The sequence below is a fragment of the Watersipora subatra genome, chromosome 10 (genome assembly GCF_963576615.1).
Source record: "Watersipora subatra chromosome 10, tzWatSuba1.1, whole genome shotgun sequence".
Classification (NCBI taxonomy): domain Eukaryota; kingdom Metazoa; phylum Bryozoa; class Gymnolaemata; order Cheilostomatida; family Watersiporidae; genus Watersipora; species Watersipora subatra.
The window spans coordinates 60,031,159-60,058,797 of NC_088717.1; the positions used below are offsets into that span (position 1 = coordinate 60,031,159).

At 37.1% G+C, this 27,639-nt stretch overlaps 2 protein-coding genes across 2 annotated transcripts; one reads left to right on the plus strand and one right to left on the minus strand.

Moving 5' to 3' along the window:
- Positions 1–73: 73 nt before the first annotated feature.
- On the minus strand, positions 74–22,714 carry LOC137406026 (uncharacterized). The gene is made up of 14 exons (XM_068092538.1): positions 22,558–22,714; positions 22,094–22,309; positions 21,850–21,925; positions 21,572–21,722; positions 20,618–20,819; positions 19,420–19,561; positions 18,144–18,290; positions 17,740–17,803; positions 16,559–16,743; positions 16,217–16,446; positions 5,357–5,529; positions 4,603–4,697; positions 4,266–4,453; positions 74–386 (listed from the first exon to the last, which is right to left on the minus strand). The coding sequence occupies exons 2-14, from the start codon at positions 22,271–22,273 to the stop codon at positions 123–125; spliced, it is 2,097 nt and encodes a 698-aa protein (XP_067948639.1). The 5' UTR covers positions 22,274–22,309; positions 22,558–22,714; the 3' UTR covers positions 74–122.
- LOC137406156 (uncharacterized) lies at positions 6,987–14,642 on the plus strand. The gene is made up of 5 exons (XM_068092684.1): positions 6,987–7,013; positions 7,110–7,263; positions 8,801–8,833; positions 13,681–13,770; positions 14,271–14,642. The coding sequence occupies exons 1-5, from the start codon at positions 6,987–6,989 to the stop codon at positions 14,402–14,404; spliced, it is 438 nt and encodes a 145-aa protein (XP_067948785.1). The 3' UTR covers positions 14,405–14,642.
- Positions 22,715–27,639: the final 4,925 nt, after the last annotated feature.

Sequence of the window (27,639 nt, forward strand, 5' to 3'; positions counted from 1 at the left end):
TGTAGAGTGGGTTAATATGACTTTTAACACTTGCTGCCATGGTTGCTGACCTGTGGAAAAAAGATTGGGTAACGATATTTAAAAATAGTTTATTTTTTAAAAAAGAACAAAGAAAAATACTGCTATTTGCTACATGAACAATATGGTTTGACATCAGGGTCTGGCACGCAGCTTCCTTCTTCTATATCTAGTCGAATGATTTCTGATGCCAGTTCATAAACACGAGACAAGACACTCTCTTTTCTCTTCAATGTAACTTCGTAAGTTTCATCAGACCCCTCGCCCTCTGTCGTCACAGATGAACTGAATGTCAGCAAATAGTAATCTGTCTCTAACTGTGTAGAAGAAGTGAACTGCTTGTTGTGACCTCGCTCATACTCTTTCACCTGGTAACAGAGTGAGATACAAGTGTTAACAGCGCACTAGCCCAGCGTTAGCGCTGGTCTCTCAACAGCTGCAGAGTTCACAAAAATTCTAATAGTAAAATACAAGGGCACACAGGCAACAAGGGTGCACAGGCTACAAGGGTGCACAGGCTACAAGGGTGCACAGGCTACAAGGGTGCACAGGCTACAAGGGTGCACAGGCTACAAGGGTGCACATACTACAAGGGTGCACAGGCTACAAGGGTGCACAGGCAACAAGGGTGCACAGGCTACAAGGGCACACAGGCAACAAGGGTGCACAGGCTACAAGGGTGCACAGGCTACAAGGGTGCACAGGCTACAAGGGTGCACAGGCTACAAGGGTGCACAGGCTACAAGGGTGCACAGGCTACAAGGGTGCACAGGCAACAAGGGTGCACAGGCTACAAGGGTACACAGGCTACAAGGGCACACAGGCAACAAGGGTGCACAGGCTACAAGGGTGCACAGGCTACAAGGGTGCACAGGCAACAAGGGTGCACAGGCTACAAGGGTACACAGGCTACAAGGGTGCACAGGCAACAAGGGTGCACAGGCTACAAGGGTACACAGGCTACAAGGGTGCACAGGCAACAAGGGTGCACAGGCTACAAGGGCACACAGGCAACAAGGGTGCACAGGCTACAAGGGTGCACAGGCTACAAGGGTGCACAGGCTACAAGGGTGCACAGGCTACAAGGGTGCACAGGCTACAAGGGTGCACAGGCAACAAGGGTGCACAGGCAACAAGGGTGCACAGGCTACAAGGGTGCACAGGCTACAAGGGTGCACAGGCTACAAGGGTGCACAGGCTACAAGGGTGCACAGGCTACAAGGGTGCACAGGCTACAAGGGTGCACAGGCTACAAGGGTGCACAGGCTACAAGGGTGCACAGGCTACAAGGGTGCACAGGCTACAAGGGTGCACAGGCAACAAGGGTGCACAGGCAACAAGGGTGCACAGGCTACAAGGGTGCACAGGCTACAAGGGTGCACAGGCTACAAGGGTGCACAGGCTACAAGGGTGCACAGGCTACAAGGGCACACAGGCAACAAGGGTGCACAGGCTACAAGGGTGCACAGGCTACAAGGGTGCACAGGCTACAAGGGTGCACAGGCTACAAGGGTGCACAGGCTACAAGGGTGCACAGGCTACAAGGGTGCACAGGCAACAAGGGTGCACAGGCTACAAGGGTACACAGGCTACAAGGGCACACAGGCAACAAGGGTGCACAGGCTACAAGGGTGCACAGGCTACAAGGGTGCACAGGCAACAAGGGTGCACAGGCTACAAGGGTACACAGGCTACAAGGGTGCACAGGCAACAAGGGTGCACAGGCTACAAGGGTACACAGGCTACAAGGGTGCACAGGCAACAAGGGTGCACAGGCTACAAGGGCACACAGGCAACAAGGGTGCACAGGCTACAAGGGTGCACAGGCTACAAGGGTGCACAGGCTACAAGGGTGCACAGGCTACAAGGGTGCACAGGCTACAAGGGTGCACAGGCAACAAGGGTGCACAGGCAACAAGGGTGCACAGGCTACAAGGGTGCACAGGCTACAAGGGTGCACAGGCTACAAGGGTGCACAGGCTACAAGGGTGCACAGGCTACAAGGGTGCACAGGCTACAAGGGTGCACAGGCTACAAGGGTGCACAGGCTACAAGGGTGCACAGGCTACAAGGGTGCACAGGCTACAAGGGTGCACAGGCTACAAGGGTGCACAGGCTACAAGGGTGCACAGGCTACAAGGGTACACAGGCTACAAGGGTGCACAGGCTTAAAGATGAACTTACACAAATTGTAACAGATTTTATCATGAAGTATAAATTTAAATAAATATAAATATAAATTTTATCATCAGTATATTTCTATCAGTTGCGAATGTTTTGGATGTTTGAGGAGATCTGCCTGCCAGGATGTTTTAAGATTAAATTTGACAAAATTTGATCACGGCAAATGCTCAGAAGTAAGATGCGTGCCAAAATGATGCCACTAGTTACACAGCTGCCTCTCTCCCTCATCAATACCTGCTCATGCATTCAAGTTAAAGCATTACACGTCTCTATTCTGTCAGCCCTTCTGCCAAAATGCTACTATAAACATTATTATAAAGTTTTGTTGATTTTAATCTTGAAACATTTTGGCAATCTGATCAGCTCAAACATAAAAAAAAAGCAAATAATAAAAGTCTACCTTTTTGATAAAATCTTTTAAAATTTTGTGTAAGTTCATGTTTAACTCTAAAGGGCTGGCTTCATACATATCTACATACGTATCTACATACATATCTACATACGTATCTACATACGTATCTACATACATATCTACATACGCATCTACATACATATCTACGTACGTATCTACATACGTATCTACATATGTATCTACATACGTATCTACATACGTATCTACATACGTATCTACATATGTATCTACGTACGTATCTATGTACATATCTACGTACATATCTATGTACATATCTATGTAAATATATACGTACATATCTACGTACATATCTACATACATATCTACATACGTATCTACATACATATCTACATACGTATCTACATACATATCTACATACGTATCTACATACGTATCTACATACATATCTACATACGTATCTACATACATATCTACATACGTATCTACATACGTATCTACATACATATCTACATATGTATCTACATACGTATCTACGTACGTATCTACATACGTATCTACATATGTATCTACGTACGTATCTACATACGTATCTACATACGTATCTACATACATATCTACATACGCATCTACATACATATCTACATATGTATCTACATACGTATCTACGTAAGTATCTACATACGTATCTACATATGTATCTACGTACGTATCTATGTACATATCTACGTACATATCTATGTACATATCTATGTACATATCTACGTACATATCTGCGTACATATCTACGTACATATCTATGTACATATCTACGTACATATCCAAGTACATATCTACATACATATCTACATGCATATCTACATACATATCTACATGCATATCTACGTACATATCTACATACGCATCTACGTACATTTCTACATACATATCTACGAACTGCAAAGCTTCGCTATGCAAAGATTTTTATTGTGGCTTGACAGCGATGCTATGAAATGATGCAACACATTGACAAGTAAATCAACTGATGAGATTTGGATTGAGCCATGTGAAGGCCATGTGAAGGCCATGGCAACGTTGTAGAATTTTATCGCTATTAAATTATAGCCAACATATTAAGGCTCTCAGATGCATCATAAAAAGTGGTGATAGTCTATCCAGATATTTACAACGCTCAAGAAAAAATGCTAAAAATGAAAATCCCAAAAGTATAGAAATAATTTGGGTCCATGAAATGAGTCTAACTAGAGAAAAATTTTAAGTTTTGATAGATAACCTATTATCTGAAAAGGTTAGGCAACTCCAATTTATACCAAGAACATTTTTTAGATCTGTTACAAGTGAGAATATCTTTGTCTGTATATAAATACATGTAGCTGTTTGCGTGAAAGCCTGGTGTCAACATTCGAAAGCAGCACAAAAATCAACTGTTTTGGCCAATCACAGCTGCACAATTTTCTTTACTAGCAGCGTAAACCAGCATGTCTTCTTAGACCCGATGCAACAGCAACATATGCCAAGGTGTTGGCTACGTAAACGATGCATTTTGACGATGTCTGCAAACATTTCTCAACTCAACTGCATCTAGCCTTTGTTCCCTTCTTTCTTATCAGCCTTGAGTACATCAGTAACTACCTTGGCTGTCGGCAAACTCACTTATAAAAAAGAACTGCCAGGATTTCTTAGACCCACTGACCTGTTCATTAGAAACAAGACGGGAGATACTCAATGTCTTTATAGATTTATATGCTGCACATTTATGTCTATGGGCAGACGTCTTGTCATTTAGCTCCTTTAATATGAGACTTTGCACTTTTTGATCATCGACCTCGTTAGGTAGAACTTTGAGTACAGTATGACAAGCACACCAATGGATGTCGACACCTGCAAGTCCCATCACCGCATTATGCTACAGATCAGCTCTATGAATGCATAACTCTATTATTATGCCAAACAGAAAATAGGAGTAAAAGAAATTTTCACTATCCAGTTTTCAAAGTAAGCCCTACCCTAAAACAGCACAAAATGTTTACCAGCTGACTTGCAGGTTCTGCTGACTGAAATCGGTTTAAACAAACTTTGTCCAAACCTGTCAGTGTCTCGAGGGTCTTCCTGTTCTAGACGCGGTCTGAAATGTAACACAGATGATTGAAAGCCGTGTATAGGACAAATTAAGCATTGTGTGGAGTTTTCTTTTCTAAAGTTAAGGAAAAACAACTTCAAAAATATCTTGGGCATCACCCTATCTGACATAATTTTTGTACTATGAATCAGTAATATGTGAACTTGTCAAGCAATATTTTGCTAAGCCAAGAAAAGTTTTTGTGAAAGGTTTTATAGCTAGTGCCTAGCAGCATGTTATTTGTGCCAGAAAGGTGTTTGACACTGCACTCCTGGAAAGCTGCAAGTTGTGGCATTTAACATGCTGTTATGTTATAACCTAGCATGAAAAACTTGCTAAGGTTTGTCTAACTGTTAAAATATCAATTATTTATCTCGGTGGGTGCTTTTGTAGGTTTGCAGTCATCTAGTCTATCCTTGATTTAAACCAGCTGGAGAGTTGCATACCCTTTTCAGTGAAACGCAAAATAGTAGAATAGTATTTATGCTACAGTCAGTTATCCAAAAACATGATGAGTTGGAAGGGGGTCAGATGACTAGCCCTTAAATAATCTTCAACAAAACACTGTACCAAAGTCAATCTTCACATAATCAGCAATGACATACAACTGTCATTAGAGTAATCATCAATATTGAATTAACAAAACTTGTCTCATCCAAACTCACATATCAATGATGTCTTTGAGAGTGTGATGAACATCATATGGAGTGATGAGTTTGTCCTCATTAGAGAGCATTGTACGAGCAAGGGAGGTGTAATTGTTTATGAAATTAGTTGGGAGGTAGACGGACAAGAATGGCATTCTTGACTCCGCCTTTGCCTGCTGACTTTTCCACGTCTACAAGAGACCAATTAACAATCTCAGTCTAGAAATCTCAGTCTAGCAATATGGACAGCGGCGGAGAACGTAAGCAGCATTAGCCTTAACCGGTCTATAGAGCATAAGGTAAAATTGAATTGTTTAATATTGATCCATAGCTGGTTGCTTAGCCCTGAGCTGATAGCCCTTAAGCTCCTCCTACATGCTGCAATTACATAGAGCATCTGGTTATAATGATTCTAAGAAGCTCCGCCCTTTGTGTGTTTCTTGCCGGTGCAAATCAGAAGGCTGGTAATTATCAACGTGGAGAGACAAAATGCCTATGAGAAGACTAACTCTAGCAATCTTGCTGGTAGGGTTCTTCACGGCTCAACAAGGTACGTACAGCGGCTCACTAACTCTGACCTTGTCTTTATTAAAACTAGAGCAAACTTTCTGAATAGCTCGGTGTAACTTTTTCACTAGAGAGCTACGAATTAGCTACAAATACATTTCTTAACTCATTCATAGAAAAAATATTTCTAAAACTATTTTGAACTGAGCTGAGGCAATCACAGTTTTTGTTTCAGTAGGTTTGTCAGTTTTATCGAATTGTGAGAGGGCACAGAGGAGACAACTTCAAGATTCTAAAAACTTTGTTCATAAAGGATGTATCAGACACATACATGTGCAAGTGTCATCTATATCCTTTCATTAGTCACCATTCTTGGTTGTGAGTGTAGAAGAACGAGAGACGCAGAGAAATGGTGATGAGAGTGAAAGAGGAGAGGAAGGGCGGAGTGAGAAAGGGTGAGGACAGGCGAGGAATGTCAAGTCACACTTTCCTTTTTGATAACTAGAAAATACAATTTAAGAATGTTACTGTTAAGACATCAAATGTTCAACACAAACAACTATGTATTTTAATGGTAAATTTGCTATATTTTGCTATAGAGCTTTTTTTAACATTTTTATGAAACCGATGTTTTTTTACTATTAAATCCAAATTGCTATCAAGCCTTTGATTATATGAGAGAGATATCCTTTTATCATTTTAGTGTGCACTCAGTTCAGCATACTAATAAATACAAGTATCTGAGCGAATGCAACAATTACTCCAAAAGAATTTAACACAAAATTAATTGTGTATTATGATAAATAAAACCTAAAATATTCATTAAAGCGGGTCCTTAACATTTAATATCTTATGACTCCTTTTCCACAGTGGGTGAAGGTTGTGTTGCGGCTCCATTCAGTGTGTCACTAAAACTGCAAATGAAGGAAGTTGTTATAATATTTTCATGTAGTACTGAGTCTCAGCTGCTACCAGTGCTCCACCTTTGACGATGAAAATGCATGTGAAGAGGTAAGCACTAATGGAAGCCTTTGCCGGGATCACCAAGATGTCTGCATAAAGATAGTGACTATTAATTGTGTATTATGATAAATAAAACCTAAAATATTCATTAAAGCGGGTCCTTAACATTTAATATCTTATGACTCCTTTTCCACAGTGGGTGAAGGTTGTGTTGCGGCTCCATTCAGTGTGTCACTAAAACTGCAAATGAAGGAAGTTGTTATAATATTTTCATGTAGTACTGAGTCTCAGCTGCTACCAGTGCTCCACCTTTGACGATGAAAATGCATGTGAAGAGGTAAGCACTAATGGAAGCCTTTGCCGGGATCACCAAGATGTCTGCATAAAGATAGTGACTATCTTCGAGGTGCCACACGATGGACCAAAGAATACGCCGGCAGAGAAAGAGACATCAAGTGAGTATGTAATTGTGGAGGATGGTAATGGTTAGGTATAAGTACTGAAGACTGACACCCTAAACAGATGTACCAGTGTTAAGAGCAGATAGGCTCATTATGCTGGGTTGGCTTGACAAACTTCACTCCATAAGTAGGGACAACCAAACAAGTTCGACGAGGTAAATAGTTGTCAAGACCCTGCATTTGTTCTACGTTTATACATCTATGTATACATCGACGTATATATCTACGTATACATCTACGTATACATCTATGTATACATCTATGTATACATCTATGTATATATCTGGGTATACATCTACGTATACATCTACGTATACATCTACGTATACATCTACGTATACATCTACGTATACATCTACGTATACATCTACGTATACATATACGTATACATCTACGTATACATCTACGTATACATCTACGTATACATCTACGTATACATCTACGTATACATCTACGTATACATCTACGTATACATCTACGTATACATCTACGTATACATCTACGTATACATCTACGTATACATCTACGTATACATCTACGTATACATCTACGTATACATCTACGTATACATCTACGTATACATCTACGTATACATCTACGTATACATCTACGTATACATCTACGTATACATCTACGTATACATCTACGTATACATCTACGTATACATCTACGTATACATCTACGTATACATCTACGTATACATCTACGTATACATCTACGTATACATCTACGTATACATCTACGTATACATCTACGTATACATCTGGGTATACATCTGGGTATACATCTGGGTATACATCTGGGTATACATCTGGGTATACATCTATGTATACATCTATGTATACATTTATGTATACATTTATGTATACATTTATGTATACATTTACGTATACATTTACGTATACATTTACGTATACATTTACGTATACATTTACGTATACATTTACGTATACATTTACGTATACATTTACGTATAGACCTACGTATACATTTACGTATAGATCTACGTATAGATCTACGTATACATTTACGTATACATTTACGTATACATCTACGTATACATCTATGTATACATCTATGTATATATCTATGTATATATCTGGGTATACATTTATGTATACATTTATGTATACATCTACGTATACATCTACGTATACATCTACGTATACATCTACGTATACATCTACGTATACACCTACGTATACATCTACGTATACATCTATGTATACATCTATGTATACATCTATGTATATATCTGGGTATACATCTATGTATACATCTATGTATACATCTATGTATACATCTATGTATACATCTATGTATACATCTATGTATACATCTATGTATACATCTATGTATACATCTACGTATACATCTATGTATAGATTAATGCTTTTTAAATTTTTATGACAGCTCTTAAAAACATAAACAGATGGTTATGCAAATTAAAGAAATATGGCGTATAGCGCAGAACAATTGTGGTTACATAACACCATCTCCTTAAATACTCTGTGTCTGTACTTTGATATAGAGTGTGAAGAAGAGCAACCTTGGCAACGTTCAGGTGAGATGCTCATTGTTTTTGGTAGAAAACTTTGTGCAGTTATAAATGTAGTACACCTGCAGCTGTGTATATTTATACATGTAGTACACCTGCAGCTGTGTATATTTATACATGTAGTACACCTGCAGCTGTGTATATTTATACATGTAGTACACCTGCAGCTGTGTATATTTATACATGTAGTACACCTGCAGCTGTGTATATTTATACTTGTAGTACACCTGCAGCTGTGTATATTTATACTTGTAGTACACCTGCAGCTGTGTATATTTAAACTTGTAGTACATCTGCAGCTGTGTATATTTATACATGTAGTACACCTGCAGCTGTGTATATTTATACTTGTAGTACACCTGCAGCTGTGTATATTTATACATGTAGTACACCTGCAGCTGTGTATATTTATACATGTAGTACACCTGCAGCTGTGTATATTTATACTTGTAGTACACCTGCAGCTGTGTATATTTATACATGTAGTACACCTGCAGCTGTGTATATTTATACATGTAGTACACCTGCAGCTGTGTATATTTATAAATGTAGTGCACATTCAGTAGTGTGTATTTATATCTGTAGTGCACTTGCAGCAGTGTATATTTATACCTGCAATATACCAGAAATAATGTGTATTTTGACCTGTAGTGCACCTGTAGTAGTGCGTATTTATACCTGTAGTGTACCTGCAACGATGTGTATTTATAAGTGTAGTGTACCTGCAGCAATGTGTATTTATACCTGCAGTGTGCACATTTATACCTGTAGTGTACCTGCAGTAATGTGTATTTATCCATGTAGTGTGCACATTAATACCTGTAGTGTACCTGAAGTGATGTGTATTTATAACTGTAGTGTATATGTAGTAGTGTGTATTTATACTTATGATACACCTACAATAGTTTGTATATTCATCTGTGGTACATGTACAGGAGTGTGTATATGAGCTGGTGTTACACCTGCGTTAGCATGAATATATACCAGAAACACCTACATTAGTTAGTATTTATACATGTGTTCACTTATACTTATTATTTACCTAGAAGTGTTTGTATTTCTAACTGTGGTACATCTATAGCTGCATATGTTTATACCTATAGTACATCTATAATTGCATATGTTTAAACCTTTGGTACATCTATAGCTGCATATGTTTATACCTATAGTACATCTATAGCTGCATATGTTTATACCTATAGTACATCTATAGCTGCATATGTTTATACCTATAGTACATCTATAGTTGCATATGTTTAAACCTTTGGTACATCTATAGCTGCATATGTTTATACCTATAGTACATCTATAGCTGCATATGTTTATACCTATAGTACATCTATAGCTGCATATGTTTATACCTATAGTACATCTATAGTTGCATATGTTTAAACCTTTGGTACATCTATAGCTGCATATGTTTATATCTATAGTACATCTATAGTTGCATATGTTTAAACCTTTGGTACATCTATAGCTGCATATGTTTACACCTATAGTACATCTATAGCTGCATATGTTTATACCTATAGTACATTTATAGTTGCATATGTTTAAACCTTTGGTACATCTATAGCTGCATATGTTTATACCTATAGTACATCTATAGCTGCATATGTTTATACCTATAGTACATCTATAGCTGCATATGTTTATATCTATAGTACATCTATAGTTGCATATGTTTAAACCTTTGGTACATCTATAGCTGCATATGTTTACACCTATAGTACATCTATAGCTGCATATGTTTATACCTATAGTACATCTATAGTTGCATATGTTTAAACCTTTGGTACATCTATAGCTGCATATGTTTATACTTATAGCACATCTATAGCTGCATACGTTTATACCTATAGTACATCTATAGCTGCATAATATGCAACTATAGACATATTATGTTTATACCCGAGATAGATCTATAGTTTATTAAGCTGTTCACAACCACTAATCCGAAGACCTGTTTATGACTAGGCTACAGTTGCAGAAGTATTAGCACTCGATATGACAGTCCTGCATGGGTTGTACACCTGTTACTTTATGGAGTTGTCCTTTCATTTCAACTTCATTACCATTTGTTTAAAGCCCTTGTACTTTCCTTCTTAAAAGCAGTTTAGATGGCTGTGTATGACACGTAAGTGCTCAAACAGCAGTCAGCTGATCACTCCTGATCACTAAAAATGCATGCTTATTCTTTGCAATGAGAATATTGCAGCTGAAGTTAACTCAATGCATATTTTATCCTTTATAAGTTAGTATAACAACCATCCAATTTTTGTATCAGAGAATGGTTTTGCATTCCATCTCCTTTTGGCATTAGCCGCGATTGTGTGGAGATGTGTTATTGTGCAGGCTCTTCTAATTCGGTGTATATTACATATACTCAAATAATATGATTATTGGCTGACATGCACACACAGTCTACTCAAGCTTGTTGGTATATATCACATTTAGATACAGATGCACTGTTACGGTGTGGTTACGGTGTGGTTACGGTGTGAACACTATTAGATTCGGTTGGCCATATATTCAGCTGTTTTCCTCAGCAAGCATTGTCAGTTATAGTCAGCTATTCTAATACACGTACAATCACGGTGAGTATTGTCCGTTATAGTCTATTCTAATACACATACAATCACGGTAAGTATTGTCAGTTATAGTCTATTCTAATACACATACAATCATGGTGAGTATTGTCAGTTATAGTTTATTCTAATACACGTACAATCACGGTGAGTATTGTCAGTTATAGTCTATTCTAATACACGTACATTCACGATGAGTATTGTCAGTTATAGTCTATTCTAATACACGTACATTCACGGTGAGTATTGTCAGTTATAGTTTATTCTAATACACGTACATTCACAGTGAGTATTGTCAGTTATAGTCTATTCTAATACACGTACAATCATGGTGAGTATTGTCAGTTATAGTCTATTCTAATACACCTACAGTCATGGTGAGTATTGTCAGTTATAGGCTATTCTAATACACCTACAGTCATGGTGAGTATTGTTAGTTATAGGCTATTCTAATACACCTACAGTCACGGTGAGTATTGTCAGTTATAGTCTATTCTAATACACGTACAATCATGGTGAGTATTGTCAGTTATAGTCTATTCTAATACACGTACAATCACGGTGAGTATTGTCAGTTATAGTCTATTCTAATACACGTACAATCACGGTGAGTATTGTCAGTTATAGTCTATTCTAATACACGTACATTCACGGTGAGTATTGTCAGTTATAGTCTATTCTAATACATGTACATTCATGGTGAGTATTGTCAGTTATAGTCTATTCTAATACATGTACATTCACGGTGAGTATTGTTGCATTGACTGCACTGTGGTGAACTCTTAAACATCTCTTTAAAATCCCGAGTTTGTATTCTGGTTGGCATAACAACAGCCACCAAGTTCAGTATTTAGCACTTGGAGAAGTTATAACAATTAGCTCTTTACAGCTTGCTTTGTGTAATTGGTCATTGGCTGGTTGTAGAGTGAACAGCCTGCTCTATTGTTGCAGTTAATATATTATCCCATGACCAAACAAGAGCAAAGCGATTGGTTGGGAGATTTATGATAAATACACATGCGCACCCAAATCCCAAAAATTATTCATCAACAATGAGACGATCCCTTGTATCAAAATTTCATCAACAAATTTAACCATCGTTTTGTAGAGTCGTTAAAGAATAATAACGATACAAAACACATACAAACCTATTTAAATATATTACCAAGTCTTTGTAAACCGTCGGCATTATCTTAAAACTTACCCATCTGATCGGATTATACACAAATAGACAGATTTATTTGGACGAAAATCGTTATTAAAACTTGCTAAGCCTTACTTTTATCAAAGTTAAGACCCAAAATTGAAACGCCGAGCGATAGGGAATAGAACGATTAAGTCGTGCGCATTTCACACAAAAAAACGTGCACATTTCACCAGCCTATTGCATTGTCAAATTGCCGAAGGTTTCTGTAATTAACGTAGGAGTACTGAAATCGTTTCATTTTTGCCGATTTCAAAGTATCTGACATTTGAGTACTTTGGTATTCTAACTGATGTCCAACGCAGCGTAAGTAAAGGAAATGACGATGATATTTGTTTCTAACGTTTTTATGAGATTGCGATATTTAATTATAAGTTTGGATACTCTTCTTGATACTTCTTGATATTGTTAGCTATGACATTTTGAAATGTAAACAAAATAGTGCATTGGTTTTATATTATTACTATATTAATAATATTGGTTATTCTAATAATATCAGTGCATTTTACTTCTAATATTGGCCAATATTGCATTTCTCCTATTGCAGGGGGAGAGATATAAACATATAATCTTTTCCTTTCATTATTGCTATTTGTTGTATATAATAACACTCACACCCAGTACATTACAGCTACCATTGCAGTTATCCTACTGCACTGCAGTGCCATTTGACTGCTAATATTGCATTTCTCAACCATCGGTACCCTTTCTTTTTTCCAATATCACTTTGGTCGTGGGCTGTATGACAGTGGAATTTCTAGTATATATAATATATTAATTGTTGTATTAAAAACAATATGCTAAAAGGAAATGTCAGGTCTTGTTCATCAACTCGAGTTTAAAGAAGAAAAGATGAGATGCTACTAAAGTTCGTCTTTAGAAACACGCCGAGTTTTCTATAAATTCGTCACTTAATATTATGTCACACATATTACTACAGTATATGTTTTATAGACCTCCCTAAAATTAATAGTGGCAATTACGTACAGGTGATTGAAAGTAATTGAGGCAGAACTAGATGAAATAACTAGTTACATAGTACTGTGTTTTATTTGCTTTAGTAAAAGAGTACGTGTCCAAGATCTGCGGAGAAAGGAACTACTTTGATCATTTTACCAAAGTTGATAAGCAGTGTACCGCAGAGACGATGGGTTCGTATCTATCTACTCAACCTGTTAAATTTTTTTTAGGAAGAAAACAAATGGTGAACTAGCAGCATTATAATTACTCAACATACATGTAGTTTGAACACATTTAAGCACTTGCTGCCATATATCAACAACACCATTGAATCTATGCTGCATATACTTGTATATGTACGCACTTGCTCTGACTCTGCAACCACACTTTGCAGTTACTAGTGCTGTAGTGTGTGCGTGCATGCATGAGTGTGTGCATGTGTGTGCATGAGCGAGTGTGTGCGTGCGCGTGTGTATTTGTGGAGTATTTGTGTAATGTCTATGGTGCATACGCATTAATAAGCATATAAGGTCTGCTTAAATGAGGTCTATATGTAGTGTGCATATAGTGAAAGGGTGAAAAGTATGTTGAAAAACAGTTGGGGCATGATCATAAGTTACGTGCAGTTTCATATGTTTCATATGAGACTGGTTGAAGATAACAGACAATTTATTCTTTTGAAATTCTCCAGGTGGAGGTGGAACCCAAACAAGATGCATGTGCGCCGGCAATCTCTGCAATGCTGCCTCTCCTCTATTTATGTCTTTCCGGCATTTGACGTCAGCCATTGCTCTGCTCATGCTGTCTAACTACATTCTCCTCTAGTTACACCGATGAAGATAAAACTGTTTTCTAGAAAGTTGTGCAGTGTTGAGGACTGAGAGAGTTGCTACTAGGACAACTGAACCTGTGCGTGTTGTGTGTGTCCAATGTTTAACTTAAAGCTGTAAAGCTGAGAGACTACCTCACCGACACAATAATAGTCGGCTGACTCCAAACCTTTGTGTTTCTAGTCTTATTACTTTTATGTGATACAAATAGTTCTAGAATATACTTATGTATGATTACATCTAAGATGACTCATCCACATATCTGATCATTTATGTATCAATAAAGTGTGTTTAGCAGCAACATTAAGAGTGAAAACAGAGAGACGAGGGAAGCATTAGAGTTAAAGGTATTCTAGTTTGTAATCAGCCAAAAGTCAGATTACAAACCAGTGTACGAGCTACTGATGTTTACTATAAGATTGTATATCAGTGTGGGGAGATTTTAGCTTTGTTGTTAATGACAGAGAAACTGAGTTGCTGGCTCAAACCCTACGCTTTTCCAGCTGAATACCAAAACTCTTCAAGGGTCAAAGGTCAAGCTAGTCTGACGCAGAATACAGCAGGTAAACCCACTTTATAACTAGATACAAGTCCTTAGCAACTAAATAAATTGATTTACTACTAACTAGTAACTAGCATGGAGTGATTGTTCAAGTACGGTAAGACAATTAGAAGACCGCCTTATCGTCAGATGACATCTGGTAACCCTTGTCAATCGATAAGGTTTGTCAGTTGTAGGGTCTATCTAGTCAGTAGCAGCGATCACATTAGCCTTAGTTCTTAGGGATACTAATTGCTGAGAGAGTTGACTGTCCAGTTGATTGAACTGGACTGAACTTTTTATAATGATATGGATGGCCAGCTGAAACACCCTAACCGAAAGCCGAGTCTAGCTGTTAACACACTATGCATTATTCAGCCCTATTAGTTTGCTGTAGATTTTTTAGAATCTTTGGAGTACTTTGGATGGCAGGCTATCAACAATTTGAACCGTTTATACTTCTTGGGGTTTAAACTAAAGAACAACTAACATAACAGTTTTTCTATGGTAGTAGGAAACAACTCTCTAAATGATATAAGTTTAGGAAATTGTAAGCCTTAACGTTTGTCTTATAACGCAGAGAGGGGAGCAATATTGTAACGGAGAAATTGAACAGCATGGACTCATGTTGTGTCAGAAGGCTAGACTTGCATAAAAGAGTAAACTTGCTAGATTAGCTACATTTGGACCTGGGTAGTAGTTCTCTAATGAGAGAGCTCCACGTGTACTTCATGAAGTTTATTATGTTATCAACCAATCAAGAGAAATGATCGAGAGCTGGAAGCCAATCAGCAAACAAGTTGATGCAAAATCACTGTACGAGGCCAAACTCAAGTTAATGTAAAAGAGGGAACAGGCCATTTTGGGAATTGTCTCACTAATATACAAGGCCACATAACTACCCTTTCTTTAAATCTAAATAGTTAAAGCCTTACTTGATAAAATGCTAGTTTTCAAGAAATTTGGGTGATTTATCAGCAAGTTTCCAGAAGCAAAAAGTCTTTTTTTTTATATGATAATGGTAAAAGAGTGAGGAGATAGAAGATGATCTTCTGGTACAAGCTTATTTGCCTCTAATCAAACTTCAAACGAATCTTATTATTTATGATGTATATGGCTTCTCTGGCAGCATACATTGTACAATAAAAAATATGAGCAGCCCTACAGAAGATTACAAATGCCAATGGTTACACAGCCTTTACAGGTCCAGAAGAAACTACCCTCCTTAGTGATCAGTACTAGTGCAGGCTGTACTAGAAGACTCACCCCTTTAGGTAGAGCACCGTAATCACTCATGAGTAAGATGATTGAGTCACTGAGGTAAGGTGTCATTTTTCTCAGGAAGTTTAGCAGGTCTGTGTCGAGATGCTGAGCAAGGTTGACATCGCTATGCGTTAGACCTTTCAGTAGACCAAATGAGAACTTCCTGTCCACTTTATAAGCTTTTTGGAACTCTAGCAAGTAATCCAGCACATACTGGTGCCTTGCCTTGTTACCTGCAAACAGGAAACAAGGATACCATTTTAGTCCGCTGTCACTATACTAGTCTACCGATATACAGCTATCGATACCATAATATATATGGTGTAAATTTTGAATGTTTCTAACCTAAACATAATCCGGTTGAATCATTCTTAGTTTCAGCAGCCAACCAGAAAGGTCTCATGTAGTGGGATGTTGGTGAATTTTCAAAGCCATTGAATCTTGTATTAAAAGTATTTGTCTTCAGATGGTCTTCAGCGTAAAGAGTCATGTACCCTTGTCGATCATACGCATTCCACAGAAGATCAAGCCTGTGCAACAAAACTCAACAATGCAGAGTTCTAATCAGCCATAGTTCTTATGCTATGTTATTATTTATATGAAGATAACTACACAGTATTGACTAAAAACACACAACATCTGCTATTACTTGCTGTTATGTCACCACACATCCTCTCAAGATACACAAAAAATCATTTTTAACCATAAGAATTATTAATTTGTTAATCTCATTTCATTTTTTTCCATAATATAATTAGAAGATAACTGTATGTTTTTATAAACTTGCTGTTGTTAGCATTTCTACAAGATCAGCTGATCAAGGTTAACTATATAATATATATGTAGAACAAAACATGTTTGAAAGATTGTAGAACACTTTTCACAGTTTAACCAATTTACAGGAAAACTGTAGTTACAACTGGATAACTTTTATCTTCTCTCGGGATTACGTCTTTGTTGTGACTAACAATTTAGTAATAAAATTTATAAATTTTCTTTGATTTAGTTTGTTAAGTCAAAAACATTTTTTATACATTATTTACCTTTTATTTCAAATATTTGTTTAACATTTAGAATTTCTGTTTAATTAAAATATTCTCAAGAATCTCGGGTTGCAGTTGGCAAGCATCTGATAGATAGATCTAAACACCTGACACTTGATGTCATATGGCTGTGCGTGTAATATCTAAACAACTGACACTTGATGTCATATGGCTGTGCAGGCGATATCGAAACACCGGACACTGGGTGTCACATGGATGCGCATATAATATGTAAACACCTGACACCAGGTGTCATATGACTGCATGTAATACCAAAACACCTGACACCAAGTGTTATATGGCTGCGAATGTAATACCTAAACACCTGACAAGGGGGGTCATATGGCTGTGAATGTAATAACTAAACACCTGAAAAGAAGCGTCAAATAGCTGTGGATGCATATAATGATAACAATGTCAGGTTCATTACTCTTTTGTACTTTTTCCTTTTATTTAGGAATTGGGTGGGTAAAGAGAACATACCTGTCCATGTAATGACTTTGTGCTTTATGTAGCCTTGCTTCTTGCTGTTTGCTTTCATCCAATCCTTCAAATTAAAATGTGCCATGTACTAGCATAACCTTACTGAGGAGTAAATTAGCTCCACTGTACAACTTAACCATTTCTTTAAAACTTGACTACATCTGCACAGGGTCTGTGGCTCACCTCCAGACACTAAAGAAGCAGTCATATATCAATATGGTTCACTCAAAAAGACAGTCATCTGTCAATCCGGTTTACTCAAAGAGATAGCCATCTATCAATATGGTTTACTCAAAAAGACAGTCATCTATCAATCCGGTTTACTCAAAGAGATAGCCATCTATCAATATGGTTTACTCAAAGAGAAAGTCCTCTATCAACACAGACTGATAGTATATTCACACCTGTAAGAAGAGGTAAAAAGGCATCACTGCTTCGACCTCCAACAGTATTATATCCCTCAAAATTAAGAGACTTGAGGGTGTCTGTAAAATAACTGTATGTCTTGGGCAGTAGGCGTTGGAAGGAAAGGTGAGAGAGGCTGCCAATGCCTGAAATACAATTGAGTATATGAGACAATTTTCATGATTACATCACTGCAGAAGGCTAGTCGGATGTGAGAATGTTGTAAGGAGTGAGTAGCTTTTAAGGAGTAGATACATCATGATTTGCAAGTAATTTGAAAAGGTAGGTATTTTGTGAAAAGCATGTACATTGTGAGAGACAGGCGCTTTGCGAATGACAGGTACTGTATGAGTAGGTGCTTTGCGAATGACAGGGACAGTATGAGTAAGTGCTTTGCGAAAGACAGGTACTGTATGAGTAGGTACTTTGCGAAAGACAGGTACTGTATGAGTAGGTACTTTGCGAAAGACAGGTACTGTATGAGTAGGTACTTTGCGAAAGACAGGTACTGTAGGAGTAGGTACTTTGCGAAAGACAGGTACTATATGAGTAGGTACTTTGCGAAAGACAGGTACTATATGAGTAGGTACTTTGCGAAAGACAGGTACTATATGAGTAGGTACTTTGCGAAAGACAGGTACTGTATGAGTAGGTATTTTGTAAAGAGTAAGAGCAGGTATTTCATAGATAAGTGCAGTGAAAAACAGGTATTTTGTAAAGAGGTAAGGCACTTGCGATGTACTTGCACAATTTGAAGGACAAGGACTTTGTAATAAACATGATAATTGATGTGTAATTGACAATGTTAGTTCAGATCGTGTTTATATTGAGGTCAGAATGCAATGATTACTGACGTGTCATATGGAAACTGTATATTGTTTTTTAAACGAGTAGAACATACAATGTAAAAACTTACACACTAAAATGAGGTTAGAAGTTGTCCCTACCATTTTTAAAAAGAAATGCGTGTCTGCCATTTTATTTTAGTGAAAGTTTGTCTAAACGGATACACTGCTAATTGCCTAGCTGATGAGTTTAGGGAGGATTTGACATTTTTTACTTACTTCTCCTTCAAACCCTCCGTAAAGGTTGGTTTGCAATAAAATTCCCATTACAGCTATTTGGTATCAAAAGATTCACCATGTTTCACTCTGCTGTGCTGTAGGTGCAAAATATGTGGAAATGTGATTACAAGCTCTTAAAAGTTCAAAAACGAAGTTAATCGCCGACATCACGAAACTGCTGTAGATTAGAACAAAAAACCACAATTCTTACCCAAAATGAAGACATTGTATGGAAGACATTTATTTGTAGCACACAAAGTTGGCTTTCCTTCAGGATATTCAGATATCCTTGGAATGAAATGTTCTTCCTCGACCATTCCCTTAGTCACCAGCTGTTGAAATCTTTCTACTTTCTAAAGGGTATTCAAGGATAACATAGGTATGTACTCGCTGGAAGGGTGCTATTATACGCTTATATAAAGGGTATTCAAGGATAACATAGGTATGTACTTGCTGGAAGGGTGCTATTATGCGCTTATATAAAGGGTATTCAAGGATAACATAGGTATGTACTTGCTGGAAGGGTGCTATTATACGCTTATATAAAGGGTATTCAAGGATAACATAGGTATGTACTTGCTGGAAGGGTGCTATTATACGCTTATATAAAGGGTATTCAAGGATAACATAGGTATGTACTTGCTGGAAGGGTGTTATTATACGCTTATATAAAGGGTTTTCAAGGATAACATACCTAGGTATGTGCTTGCTGGAAGGGTGCTATTATACGCTTATATAAAGGGTATTCAAGGACAACATAGGTATGTACTTGCTGGAAGGGTGCTATTATACGCTTATATAAAGGGTATTCAAGGATAACATAGGTATGTACTTGCTGGAAGGGTGCTATTATACGCTTATATAAATAGTCTCAAAATGCATTTCATTGTCATACAATGAGATTATAAAAATGTATTCAAAATCTTGTACATGTTAGACTTTCATGAAAGTTTACACTTAATATAATCTCTGGGCAGACAAACTACCGACTTTATATTGTTTTTAAGAAGTTTTTCTGATTCCAAATGTAATTCCGATGTGTTAGTTTAATTCCTTCATACTTCAAGTTATAAAGTTTCCTGTATAACATCTGGTGTTATCAAACTTTAGCAGATAGATTTCCAATCGTGTCACATTATCTATTATAAACGTGTGCAATGCATTCGTATGCTTTGCTTTTGTGTTTTTACAACAAATATTAAAGTTTTTTGGTCTTTTAAAAAAATTTTAATGACTGGAAAATAGCAAATTTTACATATTTTACCCAAAAAAATGTTAATATTTTTTACTTTTCCAATCAATAATATTTGGCGCTATTCACTGAACATGGTTTCAGTCTATGCTAACATGAGCTTAACCATAACCGTATTACAATATGATGTTGACAAATATGGCAGTTGTCTGCTCACCGATGTGGTCTGTCCTGTCATCAGATTCTTCTCACTAGTGCAGCTCAGTTTAAAGAAGTCTCCAGATAAATCACCTGGGAAGGAAGAAGTATGAGAAATGAGGAGAGGAGAATCGTATTCCACTTCGCTGTCCATCCCAGCAGGTCGTGTTATTCTTTGTAAAAGACAACTCCAGCCATCAGCTACTCTGATCTCTCCATCACTGTTAAAGTAAAAGTAAAGTAAGGTAAAAGCTAAAACACTGAACAATCAGTCCAATGAGTATTGCAACCAATCCTTACAACGACAGAGACTAGGAACTGAAGCTAAATAGAAGTCGTAGTGGTGCACTCGCTGATAACAACTAAAGTATTTTTAAATCAATGATTTAAACCTGCTTTGTACGCTCAGCTAAGCTTTCAGGTGACAAACTCGCAGCAATTTATACAAAGAAAATGGCAACGGTTGAGCATGTCTGTCTCTATTTTGCAGAAGGAATCAGAAATGCAATGACGAGGAAGGGAGGAGAGAAACAAAACGTGTTAGTGAAAAGGAAGTTCTCAGGCTATCAGCAGGACTCTATGTTTATTAAAGTGTATGCTAGCAGGTTTACTAGTCTGCTAGAAGTACTAAACAAACTACTGGTCTACTAGTGCTCAAGGGTGTCTGCAAGATGCACAGATGCATAGTTCACTTTTAACACTTTCGCTTTGAACCAACTCAACATAAAAGTCAGTTCACATATCTATGAGCTTCGATAGAACCATGTGATCGGGTGAGTTTAAACTAGCACGTGTATCTAGCTGCTTCAACATAGATAACTGCTAGCAAAACTAAGGAAATTCAATAGAGCATAGCTACTAGCACCTTTGTTACTGCTTTACACATCTATGGGCTCGAACAGAGTTTAGTCTAAGGTCAGCTCATATGTTTGAAGGTTCAGTAATGCTTGACTACTAGGCCTCCGTCTCTTACCTGTAACCACATTGAGATTTTTTGTTGCACCTAAGAGGTGGAAGGCGGGTGAATGCTTTTGCAATCGTATCATTCTTCAGTGAATATATTGGATGGTCACATTGTTGGTGGCTTTGCTCATCAGCGTCTGAACCATCTAGCCCGAGAACTCCTGAAACAGTTGGTAAAAGTGGCAGCTCTACTTAACGAGCCGCATCTTTCATAAGCATTTGTTTATCTTTAGACTTGCTACCAGCAATGAAACAGACAGCAATTTAATCTCTCACTATAATAGTTACCCATAAACTTGTCACATTTGCCTCCCTTGCAAGGAACTGGGGCTATCAGAGGTTGATTTTGCTTGAGCAGTCTTTCCTGTAAGAAGTGCCAGCATACTGGAGACGTGCAGAAAATGACAACATTTACAGAAGGTTTTGGGTTTTCAATATCATAGATGATAACATCCAAACTGAAAATACTTCCTACCTAACAATAAAAAGCTTACAAAACAGAGAAAAGATTTTCTAGTCAACTCTTACTAACCTTGCGCCATTTATCTATCAGATGTCTCTGCTTAAAGCCTGAAGCAGGATCTGCGTGTGATGGGGGGTAGTCCGACACCTGCGTCGTAATATTTAATGTAAAGAGAACTAAAGCTGTGCTACATATCAGAGTGAAGAACAGTCGAATCCTGTTTCGAAAGCAGAATAATTTTTCTGGCATCTTGGCAGACTTTGAGGGTGCATCAATTTGTAAGAACTGTCAAGTACATAGATGTAAGTTAGCACTAGATGCTTGATACTATACTATGACATGTACTTTTTATGTCTATGAATTACAAGCAATGGATTGCTTTGAGCCGATTGGTCTCAAAGCCTTTTGTGTGAAAGAGAATAGATTGCATACATCATAGACCTGCACACCGATACATCTGACATCGATACTTTTGCTGTCACACAGTATGGAGAGACTTGAACTGCACATATTGGAGACAAGCTAACACCAACCTTAGATTCAGTAAAATTGATTCACAACTCCTCTCATTGGTCTCACTCCGTTAGGAACATCTACTTGAACAGTAAAACTCGTGGAAGCCGGTGCTCTTCTATAGATAGTACTAAAGTGCTAATGAGAAGGAAGAACTGTAATCACTGACACTGAAGGCTCAACTAGCCACCCCTCTATTGATAGTCAACAAAATCTGTTTTATCAGTTTAGTAGCGATAATGTGACCTTTGTACTTTGACCTTTGCTTGTGTCAGTAAGTCATAACATCTTAGCTACTGTAGCATGACTAATGACATGACAGTATGTATCTGTTGTGTTTGTTACTATTTTTATGCGCGCAAGTACAATATACAAGTACATGTATATACGTATATATATATATACACGTAATGTGTACAACATACTCATGTACTTAATTGCTTAAAGCATGTCAACTAATAAACTGTCTAGGAGTTGCATTAAAACGTGTTAAAATGTTACTAGCTAATACGATCGCTTGGAAATGCTAGATTCCCCAGTCATTGCGTGCTAAACAGCGTGTGCATAACAACATACATGGTCACCAAGGTTACCTACAACTATCACAAAATTCATCGATTAATTTCTCTTTGCCAGAGTTGTTGAACTGAAAACGTTTTATATTGTTATACACTTATACAATACAAAAAAGGTAAAAATATCCTTTTTTTAGTAACCAAGTACTGTTAGTTTCACTATAGCTGAACTAGCTGGCAAATGTATGTATGAAAAGTTGTTTATAAATTAAGATTATATTGTTATGCACATTTACATCGTTGAAATTGCTTAAAAGTGCAGGTATTTGACATAAATGTTTTAAAAGAAATGTTTTTCAAGTGTGGTGGGTCACTAGAATGCACACTTTTTTAACGCACACACTTTCATAGTTTAATTAAAGGTATTGAAAAAAAGCGACCAATCGGATATCTACACAATTGTTAGAAACCAACTAAAGAAAACAAACAAATAGTTTACTAATTATTGCCAGGTTTGGTGAAGGATAAGATAGTGAAACTGAATGCCTTAGTACCTAACTTTTCTTTGTGCTTTACGGAGACCCATTTAAATGTCCCAGTCAGTGAAGGAGAGCAGCTTGAATCCAGATTTGTTGATATTTATTGGAAAATGCCTGAAGACCTGAAGGGGGTTTGATTAGAGGTTCTAATAAGGTCTTTATTCAGTATTAAAGGATGTGAAGGACCTCCTGATTGTTCCGCTAAAATTTGTGGTTGTGTCATCTTCAATAAAAATTGGTGAATGCTGACATTATGGTGGTTTGCATATATATCCGATCTAATATTTCACACTTGGCAATGGACCCCTCGCATGAGTTACTGTCAACGTTTACACAAACATATCTAAATATATACGATGCATCACAGGATATTTTAGCCTGATATTGACTAGGTGAAGGTGTGCTTAACAGCAGCAGCAATAGAAAAAGTCTCTGCTAAAATTTTATTAATTGTTATAATGAATTTGGTTTTCATCAATTAATTTCCAATTTTTTTTACATAAAGAGTAACACATTTGATGGGATTTTCGTAAACTCTTTAGTAATAAATCGAGAGTTATGTAACCATGACATGGTTGAGAAAGAGCTCAATTTTCATTTTAAATGCATAGATAACAAGCGGGCAATAGAAACAATCAAGTTGTATAATATAGCAGATACAGATAAAATTATATGGGCTTTAGAAAAAACCGAGAAACCAATCAGGGACTTGAGTTATAACAAATACAGTGTGTGGAATGCATTCATACATATCATGCCCAGAGTAATTATATGTAGCTGCCAACCATCACCGCCAAGATGAGGAGAAAAAGGGAACCCTACAGTTCCATGAAAATGCAGAAAAACTAGTCCATAAAAAAGGCACATGTACAAAAGATACAAGATGTCAGGGCAGGAATTTCATCTTCAGAAGTGTAAACTTTGGAGTAAATGAAGAAGGATGCATAAGAAACTACATCATGACTACATCAACAATCGTCATTCTAGTAAATGTACAACTAATACGAATAAAATTTTTAGAATAGCAGCAACCAATCAGTACAGCCTTTAAAATAGCAGTGACCAATCCGTGCTGACTTTAAAATAGCAGTGACCAATCCGTGCTGACTTTATAATAGCAGTGACCAATCTGTGCTGATGTTAGAATAGCAGTGACTAATCTGTACTGATTTCAGAATAGCAGTGACCAATATGTGCTGACTTCAGAATAGCAGTGACCAATCTGTGCTGACTTTAGAATAGCAGTGACCAATATGTGCTGACTTTAGAATAGCAGTGACCAATACTTGCTGACTTTAGAATAGCAGTGACCAATCTGTGCTGACTTTAGAATAGCAGTGACCAATCTGTGCTGATTTAATAAGAACCAAATGAAATCGCAAATGAGTTAAAACAATATTTTAATTGTCTTTAATTTTATTCGTACCAATATTCCCTTCTGTTGATCATTGTTACTCCACTATCAAGGTCACTAAAAATAGAGGTAACAAGTTACTATGTTTATTGAAATTAGTAAAGGTACCTGGTTCAGATGGCTTCAGGAGAATAGATCTCTGTTTGGTCATTGACAAAGTGTCCTCAATCTTACCCGTCAGTATTCAGTATTCTATGGAAATTTGTAGGCTTCTCACGAGTTGTAAAGGGATGTAAAGGGGTGTAAAGGGGTAGGGGTAAATGTACCATTTCTTAAATCAGGTAGCAGACAGTCAGATGTCAACTACGAACATGCGTCATTGGCATGCGTTTATTCCCACATGCTTGAACATGTTATCTCACATAGTCTGAGCTCCAAGTTGAATGATACTTTGGTACCACAACAACATGGTTTCAGGAAAGAACTGACTCACACTGGCCAAGTTTTGAACACTACTCATTCATAATGAGAGAAGTTGACACATTATACTCAGAGTCTGCAATATAAATCAGTGTAGTTTTAAATATGGCGGATGTCAAACATTCAGGGGTTATTATATAATGAGCAAGTTTAATAAGATCAAGCTTGTTGCCAAAAGCATTCAGAGGCTGTTAAGACTCTTGGAATGCTAAAATGAAATCTTTGTTGAGCACCGCTAAAAATAAAATTGATAGCGTATTGAAAATGAAATTCGCTGTCAAACTGTGGAACTCAGGTGCAGGCGAATATATACAACTGTTTTAGATGGTCCAGAACAAAGAAGCTAGTTTTATAAGTGATTGAAAGAGAAGAGACGGGATGTAGTAAATTTGCGTTAAAATTTATGACAAAGTCTTTCCACCACTAAAGCGAAAGGACAACTCCTTATTAAATGTTGGTGGCATTGAGAAGGGCCGAAGGGAGGATGAGAGCAAAGCTAAACCTATACTAATGAGTCAATCAGGGCTCATTCATCCAGCTAGAGAATTCAAATTATGACGTGTTTCAACGGCTAACTAAGACGCTTGCTGGAATAAATACAAGCTAAAATGCGCCAGCTAAAACAATTATAAGGCACCCGTTACCTTGATTTTATTATCAACTCTTTTTCCATATTATTAATGTATTACAAAAATGTAGCAAAATTTTTACATCATGTATTTACTTGTAAATAGTGTTTGTTGTTTTGAAAATTAACTGCCGTTTTGACCTACAAATTTCAACTACTTGTAATAACCAATCATATATTGAGTTTGCTTCTGCTTGCTATATAAACAGTTGTCCCTGCATTGGAGGAGCAGTCGGAATTAGGCGCAGTCGGAATTCGGCTAGTATGGTAAAACATACTGTGATATCATAATAAATTTATTCAAGTACAGCACATTTTCTTTTGTAACTTAGACAGCTTGGTTTGAAGGGTGTGCTAATTTATATACAGTCTGCTATCAGCTGTTATATATAGAGTCCGTAATATCCACTCTAGCTGGGGTTGTGCTGGTATACATACCGTCTGTTATCGGCTGTAATAACGAGTCTGATTTATCGGCTCCTGTTGAGGTTGCACTGATATGCACAGCCTGCTATTGGTTGTGCGGTAGCAAGTTGGTATTGACAGCTTTTACATTGGTAGTATCAAAAATGTAGTTAAATAGGAGGTGCCTAGGCTACCATAACCAAGCATCAGTTCCTGCTTGGTATGGTTCAGAGGTTGCCCTGATTTTACTTCAGGAGTTACTCAAGAGAAAGAGCAATTGTCCCTTGCATCTTTAAAAGCGTGTAAACAAATGCAGAGATTAAAAAATTTACATACTATTGTAAAATTAAGCCACCATTTTTAAAGAGTTGAAAGATTTTATTAACATATTTTAAAGACAACTGTCCACAAACATTGGCACAAGCCAGGGTAAAGTCCATAGCTATCTCTACCAATCTGGACACATACTTGAATATTTTTATACTGAGAACCAACCATTATTCATCTTAGAGTCAGCAATTTTTAACAATTGTTGAATCTAAGGTTTTTGACAACTGCTGATGGTGTACTCTTCCGACTCAGGATGGGCTACAGGTTCTATTTTAATTTTTACACTTAGGCAAAGAGGAGAAATTCAAAGTAATGAAAGAATATGAAAACGTTTACTTTACACATTGTATTACTGCTAAAAACATTAATGAATGATCAATATGTTAAATATTTGGTGTATCAATAATTGAAGAAGTGGCCAGAAATACGTCATCATAGTTGCATAAACAGGTAGCTACCCATTTTTAACATGGCGGACTATGCGATTTAGGGGCAGTACTTCGGTGCTTTCTAGCTAAAAATATTTTTATGATCGTACAAATTCATTAAAAGTTTGTCGCTAAGTCAAGGTCAAGAAAACGCCGTTACCAGGAGACTTGAACTTATTGAGATTTTTATTAGGTTTGTGTTCAAACATGTTCGCTTCCTTTCACATTGTTTTATGCTTGCAAATTGTATTGTAGAAAATATTTTAAGCAAATCTGCTTCTCGTAGTCAAAAAAAATATTTGGTTGACAAATATTCGTATTAACTTCGAAAGTTAATCGTGTAAAGCAGATGAGTCGAAGTTTCTTATGCTCGCTAATGCACATAAACCTTAGCACATTTATTTCACATCCAAAATAAAAACC

Bases quoted from the DNA above. Each gene is read 5' to 3' on its own strand.
- LOC137406156 (XM_068092684.1), top strand. From the start codon at position 6,987: ATGACTCCTTTTCCACAGTGGGTGAAG. The intron at 7,014-7,109 runs GTTGTGTTGCGG...AGCTGCTACCAG, and splicing joins CTTTTCCACAGTGGGTGAAG to TGCTCCACCTTTGACGATGA. The intron at 13,771-14,270 runs GTTCGTATCTAT...GAAATTCTCCAG, and splicing joins GTGTACCGCAGAGACGATGG to GTGGAGGTGGAACCCAAACA.
- LOC137406026 (XM_068092538.1), bottom strand. From the start codon at position 22,273: ATGCCAGAAAAATTATTCTGCTTTCGAAACAGGATTCGACTGTTCTTC. The intron at 17,804-18,143 runs GTGTGAATATAC...TTTAATTTGAAG, and splicing joins CTTTTTACCTCTTCTTACAG to GATTGGATGAAAGCAAACAG. The intron at 5,530-16,216 runs GTGAGTCTTCTA...GGTCTCTTGTAG, and splicing joins ACGGTGCTCTACCTAAAGGG to ACGTGGAAAAGTCAGCAGGC.